This window comes from Ostrea edulis, chromosome 5 (genome assembly GCF_947568905.1).
Source record: "Ostrea edulis chromosome 5, xbOstEdul1.1, whole genome shotgun sequence".
In the NCBI taxonomy this organism is placed as follows: Eukaryota; Metazoa; Mollusca; class Bivalvia; order Ostreida; family Ostreidae; genus Ostrea; species Ostrea edulis.
In genome coordinates, this window is record NC_079168.1 from 71,490,820 (window position 1) to 71,507,595 (window position 16,776).

The 16,776-nt window shown below is 33.3% G+C and overlaps 1 protein-coding gene across 8 annotated transcripts in view; it reads left to right on the forward strand.

Moving 5' to 3' along the window:
• LOC125650581 (WD repeat-containing protein 64-like) overlaps positions 1-9,427 on the forward strand; it is a 32,145-nt gene extending 22,718 nt beyond the window's left edge. For 2 of the 8 annotated variants that reach the window (XM_048878974.2, XM_048878976.2), the window contains 8 exons: positions 955-1,067; positions 1,337-1,454; positions 1,544-1,635; positions 1,720-1,834; positions 2,370-2,408; positions 3,289-3,369; positions 4,686-4,781; positions 9,028-9,427. In XM_048878974.2, coding sequence (XP_048734931.1) covers positions 955-1,067; positions 1,337-1,454; positions 1,544-1,635; positions 1,720-1,834; positions 2,370-2,408; positions 3,289-3,369; positions 4,686-4,781; positions 9,028-9,174 — 801 coding nt within the window. In that variant the 3' untranslated portion in view covers positions 9,175-9,427. Of the gene's footprint in view, positions 1-954; positions 1,068-1,336; positions 1,455-1,543; positions 1,636-1,719; positions 1,835-2,369; positions 2,409-3,288; positions 3,370-4,685; positions 4,782-5,418; positions 5,447-6,172; positions 6,308-8,048; positions 8,087-9,027 lie in introns of all 8 variants that reach the window. The other 6 variants (XM_048878977.2, XM_048878983.2, XM_048878980.2 and 3 more) reach the window with 6 other exon arrangements.
• Positions 9,428-16,776: the final 7,349 nt, after the last annotated feature.

The following is a 16,776-nucleotide window of genomic DNA, read 5'->3' on the forward strand; positions in this document are numbered from 1 at the left end:
GATTAATTACATTTAAACATAAGAAAGGGTGCACAGGGTAATATCAGCAATAAATGAAAGGTTGCACAGGGTAATATCAGCAATAAATGAATGGTGATTTCTACTACAGATTACTAATTTATAATTAGGGCCTCACATTTAATGCAGAGGCCCTATAGGAATCACATTGTCTGCCCATTCTTTTGTCTGTCTATCAACACTTTTTCAAACTTTGTATAGAACTACTTTACAATAAGAGAAGGACATGTATTTTTGGGTACCGGTAATATTGCTTTGTCTGTATGTTTGTATATACATGACACAATAACTCAATGGCTGTTCCAAGTCTGTCAGTAGATGTGATTCTATAGGATTAAAATAAATGTCATTGACATAAAAGCCATGTAATTACGGATAGATTGAACACCCATTCCACTCATAAAGAAAGGATATATAGGATGTTATCGCATTGCTTCAGCAGTTACAGTCCACATACACCCAGATCAGAAATTGTTACGAGCTGCCGTGTGTGTCCCTATAACAAAGAATAAATAACTGCTGGTATCGGATTGATAGAAGGGGATGAACACAATTTGAAGATATTTTTCACTAAATTGCATTGTGTCCGCCATTTTTGTTTATTATGATGACGTCATGTGACATTCTTTACTGACTTGATGCCGGGTATGGAATTGGGCACCCAGTATCAAGAGTGAAGCAATCGATCAATACAAAGCTATTAATCACATCACGGAGAGGACATTTATAAAGTTATAGCTTGCTGCCCAATCATTTTCTGTTTTGAATAAACTATTTATAAGATAAAACTAATCATTTATATGATGCGGATTATATCCAATATGGAATTTCATCAAGTATATATACATGTATGTACAATATGTTTGGTCTGTAATTACATGTATAATTTTTTACTTATATGTACATGAGATTTGTGATGGGTTTTTTTTTTTTCAGAATGCGGTAAAACAGCTAATTTGTTGGCGAGCCCATTTGGTAAAGATTGTCTCCCTTATGTACATAGACAAACTTAAGGCTATATTTTCGGGGTCTACGGATGGATCTGTAAGGTAATTTGATTGACATATTTGTTCCTCTATGACTTTTCTGCGACGCTATACATCCATATTTTATAATTTTAATTAATTTAATAATGAAACTTGAATTTTATGTGAAATACGCTATAAACATTGTTGTTGTTTTTTTTTTTTGGTTTTTTTTTTTTTTTCACAAGTATGTATATAAATTCCTAGTATTCTCTGTAAAAAAAAGAAAAGAATACTTATAAACTCTGGTTTTAAAAGATAAAATATATATGGATGTATTTGATTATCTACAGGGTTTGGTGGGGTCACAAAGGTCGATTTATAGGGTTTTTCAGCCAGCATAGACCTTTTGTGTTTCCAAAGAATGAAGAGTCTGCAGGGCCTGCAACTTTGCCTTATGACATAACAGAGGTAAGTGTGCTTTTTCAAATAATGCATTATATTATTGTATGAAATCTGGAGAGTAGAATTGGATTTGAAAGGTTTTGTGTTCATTGCAGGCTCCCCTTGCCCCTGTCAAAGTAAAAAGTGCCAAACAGAAAATCCGGACCAAGGACAACATAAAGTTCCCACTTGTGGTGGATTATGAAAGGTGTGTGTTATTTATTTCATTAAAGGTGTGTTGGCTTTGTGTGGATTGTCATCCCCATCTCAATTATTCATTGAAACATTATAGGTGGCAACCATTCAGACGCTCCGCTTACAACCGTGATAAACAGACCACAAGTCGTAAAAAACGTATCCCCCAACCGGAAGATAGGAAATTTTTTGGAGCTCTTATCAAGCCAAAGGTGAATATAATTACTTCAGTTTTGTCATTGTGTAGAAATGATGGAGAGGTCGAGTTATTCAGTTTTACGAATTTTATTCTAATACTTTTTTTAACGAAGCCAATATTGCTGTGAAAATGAGATTTGTTTTATGCAGTAGTTATAGCTATGTAGCTCAGGGTTTTTGAGGGTGTTTATGTTTGTATGTTCATGTGATATACAGCCAAATTAAATGGGTCATGTACCCACTATTTTTTTTTTACTAATACACAAAATTCATCCTCACTCTGTGTTGTTTCAGAAAAGATTCAGACAACTTGAATCATTGAAAAGAAACCGGGTAACAAAAAACATCTGTTTTGACTAAAGGTCACTGCAAAGATCATTCAAACTGAGCAGTGAAGGAAATTGTTATATAATTTCTTCTATTTGAAACAGTACACATTCAAAACTATTGATATTTTTTCTGTAATATATGTTCTTCAACAAATACATTGTAAATGGAAATTCTTTGAGACTGAATGTCCCTGTTAATACATGCAGAATTTGATTTCAGGATTATTTAAAGAAGGTTTTATCCTACACTAAAAAATCGGTAAATAAGAAAGTAGACAGCATTCGCTAGTGGTAATAGGGATGTTGTGTAGTTGCACTGTTGTGACACTGTAACATTATGTAGGTCACTAGTGAATCATGGGTAAAGTCATGTGACATGCATCATTTACATATTAATACACATCAAAATGCAACATAACAAAAGTACTCATGTCAAGGACTTTGTAAAACTGGTAAAGTTTATGTTTTCACTCTGACAGATTGTTATACATCTGTTGTAGTTGTATTTCAGCTTGGTTGTGTACTTTAGTATTTGTCATTCTGATGCTTCATTGTAGACAAACATTATTTAGATAGAAATTTACTGAAATAATGGGCAGAAATGTTTATTAGTGGGGCACCTCAGTAAAAAAATTTTTTTTACATTAATTAAATTTTTTTTAAAAAGTCATTTTGTTCTTATGTACTTTCGGTTGTAAATTTTAAATAAATATTAATTTATGAAGTTAATTACAATGTGAATTAAATACTGGTACATGTATTTTCAGGTCTGTGACTGTGCACCTAGTAAATTGCATGTGGGTGGCTGAAATATGTTTTAGAATAGCAAACACAATGTATTTTCTATTGTCAGACATTTGCGCATGTCTTTTAATTTAATTTTTATTATTAGATAATTTGGTTGTTTGTAAAAGTTAAATGGTAGTTTTTTTATTTTATTATTTCTTACAATGCAACTATTTAATTACTTAAAGTAAGAGATAGTTCCAAACTCTATCTTAAAAGAAAGACATGGTAACATTAATATAGAGGAAACCCCCTTATGATTTTCAGGCAAGTGAATGAAAAATTATTAAGAAATGTTTGATTACATTGCATTAAGGGTAATTTAGCTTAAAACATGTTTTTCTTACCTGCAGGCCTACAATCATCACCTGGAAAGTTTTAATACTGCAGACAAAAACCAGGGAGCTGTGTTTAGAGCCTTGCCAGTCTATCGAGTAAGTGTATTTACAAATTTTGCATGTTCACTGGACAACATTTTGTATGGTTAAAACATAGACCAGTGGGATATATTTTTCGCAATGCAATGTGATTATACTCCCTGAATACAGAGGGCGCACTCTGTTGCGGTCCTCAATTCTTATAGTGTCAATATAAAGAATAGATAGAAAATTAATACCATGTCTGATTGTAATTAAGTGTCAGTAAAGAAATCTTTCTAAGAATGAATTGTACTTACTAGAAAATAATATGACTGTACAATAATTGTAGTCATTGATTATGTGTCCCTTGTGTGATTTTTTAATTATTTTTTTGCACCTGCAATGTAGGGTTATGATGTACAACCTATGTTACAGAGTATCTAAATATTACAGGTAGTCCTCAACTTCTCAGCAATTCTTTTATCAATTTTTGATCCTAATTTTCAATGACTATAACACAATTAGATATGCCTGAAATTACATGTGCAAACAATGCATATACATTATTAACTTATTATTTTGACACTGTGGCAAAAAAAATAATTATGGACATCAGGTGTCAGTGAACGGAACATGTTAGTATATCCTATTGATGTCTCTGAAGTAACCTTTCAATTGAAATCTATTTTTTCAAGTGTGATTCAATTTTTTGAAATTATTTTTTGTGCAAATCAACTTATTACATTTCACAGCTTGACCTGCATTGCCATTACCCAAATATATACAAAAATAATCATCAGTTATTTTTAAGTGCAAGGCTAGCTCCTCAGTAACAATGGTGAATTGTAGTGGAAATGTAAAATTGAACTGATGAAAAATTCAACTGAATGATCAACTATTGCTCATGGCAAGTAATTTTTGCGATCAAGCCTCATTCTCAAGCCTATGGCAGACATTCAAGGATTATTTTGCGACGAGAAATATTTGCAACAATGAGGTTCTCACAAATCTCGCGTAATTTTCTCGCACACAAATAAAAGTTGTTTTACAGTATTATTGGATAATCAGGTATTATATCACTTACTTTTCCACAAGACCTTATTTCAGAGATACTACCATGTTGAATTTATCAGCAAGACATTGCGTGAATTTTTGGTTTGTTCATCACTAGATACATATTATGATACACAAGAACATTATTTTCACACCAAGACGACCTAGTAAATTTGGACAAAAGTAAATTTCTGTTGAATAGGAATATGATATTTAGTAATAAAAAATGTATTACAAATGTCACAGAATGCTTTGTGTGGTTCGCTATCTACCACTTGTCTGGCTAATTTGTGATACAGAGACATAACTAGTAGAGGTTGGCTGGATATTCATTACAGATAAAAACTCCAAAGAAAGTGACAATCCCAGAACCGAGCTACAAAATTCCCATGGAAGATGAATCGCAGAGTTACCTGTTTGGAAACACCAGCAAGGTAAGAACTGGGTAATATGTATAGGATCACTGATTTACCTGTATATGTAGGATGATAAATGCTGGTTGTAGCAATCTATGTAAGATGCGAGTACACAACAGGTTGTGCATGGTTTAGTTCAATGTTATTTTACATGTATATATTGACATCTATGATGCCCAATTTCATACATTTGTGACACATCCCCATTGAGAAAAAGGACCAACATATTTGGAGAATATCCCTAGCAGGAAAATAGAATAAGTTTTAGGCAACATTAGTTCCACCTTTGAACTTAAATGGAGTTTGATCAATTGCTAATTGGCATGGCTACATTGAAAGACATACTAAGTGCATTATTTAATGGTAGCAGTTTGTACTTTGTTCAGAAGTACATTTTTTTTCTTGCATGTGTGTGTAATTAATGGTATATTTATAACAAATTTGACCATGCAGTAAATTAATATTTTGAGGTGAGGTATACATGAAATTAACTGCATGTCTCTTTGATGGTAAAGATACTGACATCTATTGTGTTCTAGGAAGGAAGCTTGGACACGCATCACTAAACTTGAAAATTTAAATATAGGTAGTCTAACACGTACATGTACCTAACACAATACTGCATGATTCTGTTTAACAATGAAATGATTTACAGGAAAAAGTGGAGTGAAACGGAGGTGTAGGTATTTAAAGTGCAGCTTTTATTGCCACTTTCTAATGTTCATTTTGAGTTCCACTAATAACTTGCTCCGTGAAGTGGAAGTTCCTCACATATAGTATCTACCAAACAATATCCTGAAATAGTTTATATGAGTTGTACACTGAAATAGTTATAAATGTTCAGTACTAATAAAGTGTGAGCATCATGATGTGTAATAACTCGGGGTATTTCAGCACATTTTAAGGAGGTATGCTACACCAGAGTTTGTTGTAAATGAAAAGTGGAGGATATGTACAACAATATTTTGAAGTTGAAAATTTTCAAATTTACTTTTTTTGTCAAAAAATACAGATTTAGTAGAAGGTAATCTGGAAAAAAAATTAAAACCCCAGCTGGACTCAAACCTGCAACCTACGGTTCAGCAGTCAGTATTCAAACCTACTGAGCTACTCAGCTAGGTATTTAAATTGAAAAGGAAAAAACAAATATTGCTGATATTCATTATTTCATCCATGTTTTTAAAGGAAGTCAGCCATTATGATGATGTAGAATACCTCCTTAAGACACAAAAGATATTCAGTCTTTAATATCATATTTGCTCTATGAAATCATTGTGTAATTTTGTGAGTTCTTTTAAAAAGTCTTTTTCAAAAAGTTTTGGAAAATTACAGAAATGTGTTGATACAAAGGGATGCATAATTGATTTAATGGGTGTTTTGTTTTCTAATACCTGTGTGTCTACCATCAGTCTGTGCCCCACACTGCCCCACCCCTGGTCACACCAAGGAAGCCCCAATATGTGCCCCACATGACCCGCATCTATCAGGCCTTGAAGGCCGACCCCAAACTCAGATATCCCAGTCTGAGAACCAGAAAACACTAGGTAAGAAATGAACTGGGCTAGACATCTGCACAATAAAAACACTAAAGCACTCTCTGGGCATCTGGGCAGTAACATGATACACAGGTAGAGCATTCTAGCACAGCATGGGCTTTGGAATGAGTTGGTGTGGACATGAGCTAGAATACTGCACATATATTACTAAAGGTGTTCCTGCACAAAGTGGAGTTCTGAATGAGTGGTCTATTGGAGGGGCACAGAATGCCCTATATAATGAATATTCATATGATCCTGTGGCTGGGAGATTTGGAGATGGGTAATTAGTGAAATGCTGTGATGAAATACTGTTTTATCAACTTTTATTCTCCATGACTTCATTTCTCGATTTACCAGTGATAAATCATAGCAACTAGTTTTCATGACCAAGATAATTTTAAGGAACCTCTATACACACCAAGTGGAAACTTTTTGAGCAATGAAAAAATATGTCTTTTAAAGATGAATATTTTAAGTTGTGTATATTTTAAGTTGTGTAGAGGCATTTTCAACCTAAATTTATAGATATTTTTTTATAATTGTATTAGTTGCATATATGCAACTCAAAATTTGCAAAGTAAGGCATGATAAATATTTTATTTAGACACTGCCAATTATCAGTGTGGTAAAAATATCTTACATATTTCTTTTTCAAAGATACGATCATTTTTATTACAACAATTAAATTTCACCAAGAATGTGAATAAAATGAAATACATAAATTTACATATAAAAAATGCATTATTTTGAGAATATGAAGTTGTGTATATTTATTTATAATATTTTTAATTATTACATTGGGTAGCATTGGAAATAACAGATAACATTATCCAAACATTTCAAAAAGTAACAGTTTTCAAGGGAAATAACTCTTATGATTTATCAGAAGTCGAAATCTTTTTCACATTGACACACAAAATAGTGTCTATGAGCAGGTTACTCTAATCATTAAATAATACACCAAATCGAAGACTCCTCAACATGCAGTGCTGAAAGAACCTTTAAATACAAGAGGCATTGAAGGACTGGTTTGTGGTGAGAAATATTCACAATAAGACTATTGGAAATCTCACGAAATATTCTCGCACTCGAAGAAAACTTCATTTACAGTGATGTAATGAGATTCAGAACTGATAATGACTGATTAATAATCACATACTTGATAAAGGAGAAACCATGATTTAATTAGCTGAAATTAAGTATTAGGTGCACTGAATCATGAAGCCTTTGATAATCTCTGTGTTTTGTTTGTGGGCAATATTATAGGGAATGGGCTAGAATCACTGTTTCTTCATTCTGCATGTTTTTGGCATTGAAGCTAGGATTCAGCGATCTTAATGGGCATCCTGAAATCGGGTACACTAGACACACCACATTTCTTGTAAAAACCAAAAAAAACATCATAGTTTTACAACATTGTTTAATATCTTGGCAAGAGTTGGTTTTGGAGAGTAGTGCAAGTTCCAAACACTGTGTTGATAGTAGAGTCTGAATTTGATGATTTTTTTTGTTTCCATTATTATGAGGAATGAATAGTACATGTTTTGAAAAATTATTTAAAATGGTACAGGTAAACTAGCAAGGATGTTATGTCAAACATTTAGATATACATGAATGCAGATCTATAATCATATTGCATGATCAAACAGTCCACATTATATAGCACCTTGTAGAAAATTGCTATCCTATTTGTGCATGTTCGCCATTTATTGCTATGATTTTAGCTGATGATTGAATGTCTTTCAAGTTTCAGTTGAATCCCATTACTTAGAGCAGTTAGCCGGGGTAAAGTGCATGATGTGTTACGTCGTAGTACCTGTTTACACTGTAAAGGGACTGATTCACGATCTCCCCCAAACATTGTTTTTAACTTTTAATGATTAAAATTTAATTACTGTCTAATGTGTTTAAAAGGTTTCTTTTAAAAAAAAAAATCAAGGTTATACATTCTGACAGAACTCATTATAGAGAGTTTATTATTGTGTATGAAACAAAAATTGAGGTATATTATTGTTTACAAAGTTTTTCAAATGTATGGTTATCAATCTAAGTTTATAATATATGTATCATATTTCAAGTATTACTCTTTAGGTAAAATGTGTCATTTAAAATTTAAAAGTTAAATTTATGTGTGTATAAAAGGATGCTTTAAAGTACAAAATTAAGATTTCGCTGGTTTGTTTGTAAACATAAATAAGTCCAGTCTTCTTTACATAACACGTGAGTTAAGGCTAAAATATTGCTCTTATTCTTGCATTATGTTTAACATCAAAAATGGGGGGGGGGGTGTCAAAACGTGTGAACCAGTCCTTTTAACCCATGTAGTCCTTTTAATGAAAATACATACATAATATATTATATTGTCTCACACTGCTGTACCTAATGAAATATGTTGAGAATTTCTGCCTTTCATATTTCATAATACATGACCACTTAAAGCATGAAAAACTAAGTTAAACTGATTCATATTGGGGGGAAGGGGTGTGTGATGTTTTTTGTTTTGTTTTTTATTTATTAGTATATTTTTGACATGTAATAAATGTATCCAAAATGCATTTTATCAACAATATTGAATTTTGATCAGATACAGCCATAATTATTTCTGCAAACGATTTATTTGTGCAAGGATTTAAGATAATGTTAGTGCAAATTCTGGTCTGAGTAACCACATTCACTCCATTTTGTGTTCACACATCCATCTTTTAATTGGATATTTTTGTTTGCAGGCCCCGGCTGCCAAAATGCAAAGACGACAAACAACGGTTAATATTAGGCCGCCAGGTGGCAGTGTGCTGGGTTCCTCAACTAGTCGTTCTGTGATGTCCTCTAACCTCATGACTCCATCACCAAGGAGACATAGTCGAATATCTTAAACTTTATGACTGGACCAATATATTGGCCTTAATTTACAAGACAAGCAATTCTGTGATCACTTTGTTTGCAGTGCTGGTGTTGAGATGAATGACTCTTGTGTTAACTTTATATATACTAAACTAATTTATTATTCAATGACATTTATACACAGAAATGATGCAATTCTATTGCCTCATTTCTATTGTTTTATATGACTACATATTTTGTTAAACTAGAATTTTATGAATTAAAATCAAGAGAGAAAAAGTCGCACCACAATATTATATGGTCAATTTCATCATATTGATCTTTATGTTCCAACATTAGGGACACTTTGCTTTGTTTTTGTTTGAGGCTGGCAAAACCCAACACCAACTGAATTGAAACTTGTCATTTATCCTGTAAATGACGCAATAAAAATGTACAGTTGTATATACAAAATACTGGGAATATAATTATAGGTTGTCAGGATACTAGTAAAGATTGAACCTATCAATTTGATATGTTATGCATGCTGACACCCCTTATTCCCGGAACTGAGATACAAAATATTGATAATAGGAATCAAAACATGTAAAATACCACAAAAATAGCTGCTTGTTCTCAGAAAAGGTGGGTAACAACCATCCAAAGGTGCTTCATGAAATAGTTCACTTGACATTGCACTCATTATATAAATGTCAATTCTTTTGAGTAATCTTACTGGGTATTTATATGTAAACAAAACATCAACAATTAGAGTTGGTATACGGAAGGTTTTGACAATCTAAGACTGCGGGATGATACAGGTTGTAATCGTAGAGCTGCAGCAGTGAAAGTTTGAAAAACCGGGTCAAGAGAAGTTTGAAAGCGACCGTTTGTGGGTTCTAGAGTATTTATGAAAAACCGAGCTCCAGTCAGCTCAGTATATTCCATTATGCTACAACTCCAATATCATTAATCGGGGGAGGGGGGGGGGGAGTAGTCCCGGAGAATTGACACTGTACGGAGTTTGCTGTAGGCCTTCGGTTTCATGAAACGAAAATAGGTCGTTTTTTATAAGTGTCTGTGGAATATCATAATTTAGCATTTTGTCAACACCGGCTAACGATACATTCAGTACTTTGATTCTATAGATTGTTAACATGCAAGATGATTGTATATCAACATGCAACTTAATTATGTTGACATGCAAGAAAAATGTTATTAGAAAAATTCAAGAGATATCAAATATCGCCAATATGCGACATCCAACATATGTGAGATGCAACTTACTTGCATGTTGTTGTGGGGTTTTTTTCAAGTTCAGTTCAGTTTATTAGCACAAAACATAAGGTTTACAGGCATGTAATAAGTACACCACATACATGTGTACATGTAAAAAAAAAAAAAAAAAAAAATCAATAACATTCATCTAAATAACACAAGACTTACACATCAATATACACATATAATAATACTGGGAGTACAATGGTGTACACAACACACATTATACCATAAGTTTACTAACATAAGCATATGTGCATATATATTGTATATACATTATGACATGATATGCAATTGATTTATATACGCTATGAGCATACATTATCTCTATGGGCAGTAACTTTTTGAAGAAAGATACAAAGATTGTGAAGTTGTTTTTTGTTTCTAAGGTTAAGTAACTGACCAAGCTTAAAGGTAGCTGACCTTGTTCAATGATATTTTTTATGCATATACTACGCCAATAATTATACTGTGTACATTCCAAAATAAAGTGATACTCATCTTCGATTTAGGTTTAGATCACATAATTTGTAAATACGTTGAGCACGTTCTGTTTGACTGTAACGGCCGTGCTCTATAGCCAGTTTATGTGAAGATATCCTATATTTCGAAAGATAGTGAATAAGGGTTCCCGGGAGATAGCGAATAAAGTTCCCGGGAGATAGTGAATAAGGGTTCCCGGGAGATAGTGAATAAGGGTTTCCGGGATGCATTTCTTGAGGTAAATCGAATGTATCCGATAAGTAAATAAAACATTTAGAAGAGTTTCTTTCTTGGACAAATATATCTGTCGGTCTTTATTTTGCCATAGCAAAAAGTTTGTGGGGTTGTTAACACTTTGTGAATAACATACATTGTCAAAACCAAGAGAGCGTAACATATCCTTCCCCTTAGACACCCATGAATTATGACATGGAAAGACATACATTTCATCATATAAATTTTTCAATATACAATTCTGAGTACTTAGGATTTTGACCGAATACTTCAGTATATGTAATTTTCTATGTATTATTAATGGTATACGGCCCAATTCTGTATAAGTCATAAAATTTGAAGTTGAGTTCTTAACTTTCAATATGTTGACATGCAACTTAATCAAGTCAAAATTTTCTTATTCATAACCAATCATATTTTCTCAGAAATAACCAATTCATACCCCTGAATAGTAATTAAATGCCCGTCAAAGACGGTATTATGGTATGATGTCGTCCATCTGCCTAGACCTTGTAGGCAAAATGAACCGTAAGCTCAGGGATCTTACAACTTGGTAGATTTTATCACCATGATGAGAGATAAATGCCCATTATTTTTCAAAGTCAAAGTCGCAGTATCACTTAGTAGGAAAACCCTGTAGGCAGTATCATGGTGATCAAATGTACCAAGTTGCAATATCCTGGAGCTCATGGTTCGGTTTGTATACTGCCTGCAAGGTTTTCCTACTAAGTGATACTGCAACCTTGACCTTTGAACTTGAAAAATGATAGGCATTTTCCTCTCATTTCGGTGATCAAAGTTGCAATATCCTAGAGCTTATGGTTCTGTTTGAATCCTGCAAACAAGATTTTCCTACTAAGTGATACTGCGACTTTGACCTCTAACCTTGAAAAACAACAGGCATCTTCCTCTCTTCATGGTGTTCAAATGTGCCAAGTTACAATATCCTGGAGCTTACAGTTCGGTTTGTATGTTGCCTACGTTTTCCTAGTAAGTGACACTGCGACCGTGACCTTTGACTTAGAACTGACCTTGAAAAATAAAAGCATCTTTCTCTCATCATGGTGATCAAATATACCAAGTTATACTATTCTGGAGCTTACGGTTCGGTCTGTATCCTGGCCACAATGTCCAGACGGACGACACCATACCATCTTCGACGGGCGTATGATCTGTCAACTCCATTTTGTAAATATACACATGTAACAGAAATTCGACCACGGTTATTGCAAAGATCAAAGGAATGCCGCGGTCATTATTCTACGATATACGTACCCTCATACGTATTTTAAACTGATTATGAGAAATTGATACACATCTCCCTTGTACTTCGAGTTTTGCTGATGCAACAATAAAGTGGATGACTGATAATTCAATTTTATAATTAAAAAAATCAATCAGCATATGTTATAAACAAATTCATAAATAACTGAAGAACATTTGTCATTCAGTACAAACCAAAAGGACGAGCTTGATTCGATTGCAACCCCAGGGCTGCGTTCAAGATCGAAGGGGCTAGGTATTGTGGCTGATTGTGCCATTTAATTTACACTTATCGTCTCGCGCAGTCTCGCTTCCGGTGGAGAACTTCCGGAGATAAGCACACGTTAAAAGAAACGATCATAACTTTTTATTCGTGTTTGCGTGTTGTCAACTTGGTTTACTGCGAACATGTAAGATGTCCAGGATCCTATCTACTCCCGGGTTGGCGAAAAAACGAGGAAAACAATGCAGGTACTAATGTAAACAATCGATGTCAAAACTCTAATTTACACGTTTTCCCTGTATTTCACGAATAAATATTTCGTAAATATACATTTACATTTGCAGAGATGACTGAAAACAACAGAAGCAATAGTTATTTAAGGACGGTGTGAAGGATAAAGACCCCCCCCCCCCCCCCCTCTTCACCATTTAACAGCTGTTTAATAGCTTTGACTTTCATATAGTGGCGGATTGTTAGCCCTCCCCCTTTTCTTCCGCCACAAAGGCATTACTGGCATATTTAGATGAAAGCTCCAGATTTGGCATCCAAAATGGTTGAGTATTTTGGCTAATACTTCATAACTTGACTTTTACATCCCCCCCCCCCCCCCCCCCCCCCCGGAAATCCTGGATCCGTCAATAATATGGGAGAAGACAGATGGGATCTATGAAACACAGCATATGGTACTGATGACAAGCTTAATGATAATATTAACTGGTCTATTAGACTCTCATCGAGTTTATCCATTGAGATACAATATACATGTGGTGTGTAAAATTTATGTATATATGCATTCATAAATATTTTACCTTAAAATTTCCATGTAATGGTAGAATCTCATGTTTTATATCATTTGCACGTTTTCAATTCTGAAATCTTGTGTAAAAATTGTTTCATACCAGAATCCAAAGCATCATTAGCATGACCTAAATGAATCTAAAACACAGGTCAGAATTATGATTATGAAGAATATCTTTTGACTGAGTGATGTCACATGTGGGTTTCGGATATTGTGAATGTCACATTTAAGAATTAGGGCAAAATTTTAAATATGAGACAAAACACTAAAATTGCTACATTATTCACATACATAAGTATTTTCACCCCTACCTACGAAACTAAATTTGATGAATGTTGATCCAAATAATTCTATAAAGCAATATAATCATTTATTTAATACAGTCATGTACATGTAGCTCTATGATTAACTTTTATTCAATATCAATATTTAGATACCACCAAAGTATATCCCATGTAGAAAACACACCTTTTCATGCATTGATTTGTTTTTGACCCATCAAGGTCAGAATTTAGATTTTTATCAAACATCAATCAATCTTTTAATCTCAAACTTTTTTGTAACAGTTGTGCAGATGCAGAAAAATATGCTTGAATCTAACAATGGAAGGGATGTATAATTCTTCTTTTCCATATATTTAAGTGAATTCTGCAGTTTTATTTCCACAATGCATTTATTATTTCCTTGTACACTATACTTCTTTGCTATTTACAGTGATTTTTTTTTTAAATTTCAGTTTATTTGAAGATAATGGGCCTACTGCTTGGTGGTTTATTGGATTGTGAAAAGTGACACTGGATTAACGAATTACCAGAGCAATCCATTCCAGGGCAGATTATGAAAGCTGCTTTGCTCTTGTTGATTTTAATATCTTATCATATACAAATACAGATTAAGTATCAAAAATAAAATAAAAGTCTTCAACACCATGTATTTTTTTTTCATACAATTTAATGTAGATACTTATGTACATAAGTCAAGCCTACCTTTAATTGATTTTTCCTCTTGAGTGGTAGTATTTGATCATTTATGACACACAAATTGTACAATATATTCTTGGCAATGACATGAGATTACAAGTCTATCAATAACTAGTGCCTGTCTTGTGGTTATGAAGTAGATAGAGAGTCATGGCTTGAAATCAGGTCCTTCACAGTAGACACACCAAGTCTATGGGTACAGGTGGTCAGGAACCAGTTTCCAATGCATTGCTGTTGAAGATTGAAACAGAATAATCTTATAAAAATGCTGACATAAAAAAGAAGCACTTATTTATAAGAAACCAAATCTTATGATATATATTGACATTTCTTACTTGTAAAGCTTAGCAGTAACCCATCAAAATGTGATTACCTGTTGTTGACAATTCGGTTATCTGCACATTGCAAGAATAGAGCCCATTCTTTTTGGTTTGTTGAGCCCGAGGTGGTACAGACTTAAGATCTTACATCAATGATTGTTTGACATCTGTTTTCAAGACATTCCTATACATCTAATAATTGAAATGAATACATTTTGAAAAGTAGAATTTAAAAAAGTTATATAATTATGAGGTTTTCAATTATGATAATGATTTTATTGCTTAATATGAATATAATATTTGCACACTTTCACTATAATAAATCAATAGTTTGTCTTCCTTTTATAAACAAAGATCAAACAAATGTACTGGGATCAAGACCGTTTTATAATACAAATACATAATATATATATATACATTTTCCCCTTTAATTATTTGTTAGCTTTCTTCAATTATATTTTACTGATATTTGCTATCACTTATCTATTCTTTGTGTAAATACAAAAACATAGAGAATAATGCCAGCTGTGCAGTGATTTGTTCTTTCTTATGCCCATTCACAAAATTTTATGGATTGTGCTGTTTTCCATGATTATTGATGTTACCAATTATGATCTAAGCATATAAATTAAGTTAGTTCGAGTCAGTCACCTTTATATTAGTTTTCTTTAAGAGAAACTGAATACTGATTTGCATACTCAGGGTTTGACAATAACTGTAACCTGCTAGCCGCGGATAATTTTAATTCATGTTGAAATTTGGCAGGGTGGGGGTGGTGATGTATGGGTTTTCTTACCTTTAAAACTTCATCACATAGCTTTTAGAATAATAGGAAATAAAAAATTAGTTTCTTGTTAATTAAAATCTATAGTATACCTTTCAAAGGACTAAAATTTAACATACCGTAACAGCTGACTCTGTAGCTTCAGTCTCGCATGGAACAGTTATTCAAGATTTGATACTAAAAATTTTGTTCCCAATATGTAATATCCCCAGTATAAGATCGAAAACGTCATCGCACTAGGTATCGTTTTGACACTCGACATGTTTGTTTATCTCCAGAAACGAAATCTCGCGAAGTCTCGCCGAACACTGTGCAGCCCTAATGTTGTTTCGAGGCGAATAGAACACAAAACGATATTTAGCGACTTTTCGGCCCGAAATAACGAAGACAACAAAATGATCTCATCAAAATAACGAAAAGACGACAAACTGAAATCTCTCTTCAAAATTGGCGGAAATCTCTCAAAGTCAAACCTTGGTAAAAAAAAAAAATTGTGAAACTTGGATTGTGGTCTCCTAACTATAAAATATAGTGCCCTGTGTAACGAAGTTGATGAAAGGCATGTTAAGAAGTATTCTTAGAGAAGTCGAGAGGCATATAGCCTTCATCGACCAAGGCTATATGCCTCTCGACTTCTCTAAAGAGAATAGTTAAGACGATGTGTGACGTTATGTGTGTGGATTGATGTCATGATATAACTGTTATTTCTTTGATTGAAGCTTCTGGGTTTTTCCGCGTCTAAAAACAGCAACCGCTCAAATCATCTAGTAATGCAAACCACGGCGATACCCCCACACCGATAACTAACCCTGCCCCTACTTGTTCACGACTGAAAATTCATCAGTAGATTCTAGGCTGGGAATAAATCCCAATGTATCCTTACAACAACCACAGGTATCTAAATTTTAATCAATAAATGGGGGGGGGGGGTATATTTATAAATACATGTTAAAAATATCTTTTATCGGAGTAAAATTTAAACTACATTTCAAATTTATTGAATGTTTAGAGGGTGGTTTTTATATATATATATATATAAAAATACAGTGGAGATATTTTTATTCACATCCATTTATTGATTAAAAAACAAATACCTGTGCACAAAAAAAGGGGGGGGGTCAAATATTTAATTATGTTCCCCAAACAAAGTTTGGGAACATATTGTTTTTACTCTGTTTCTTATTAAGGTCTTCCGTCTCCTGCGGAAGACCTTACTATTATTGTTCGCGTTCTTCTTCTTCATTATTATTATTATTATTTTCCTTGGTAGTACACGCGTTTTTCTCAGCCA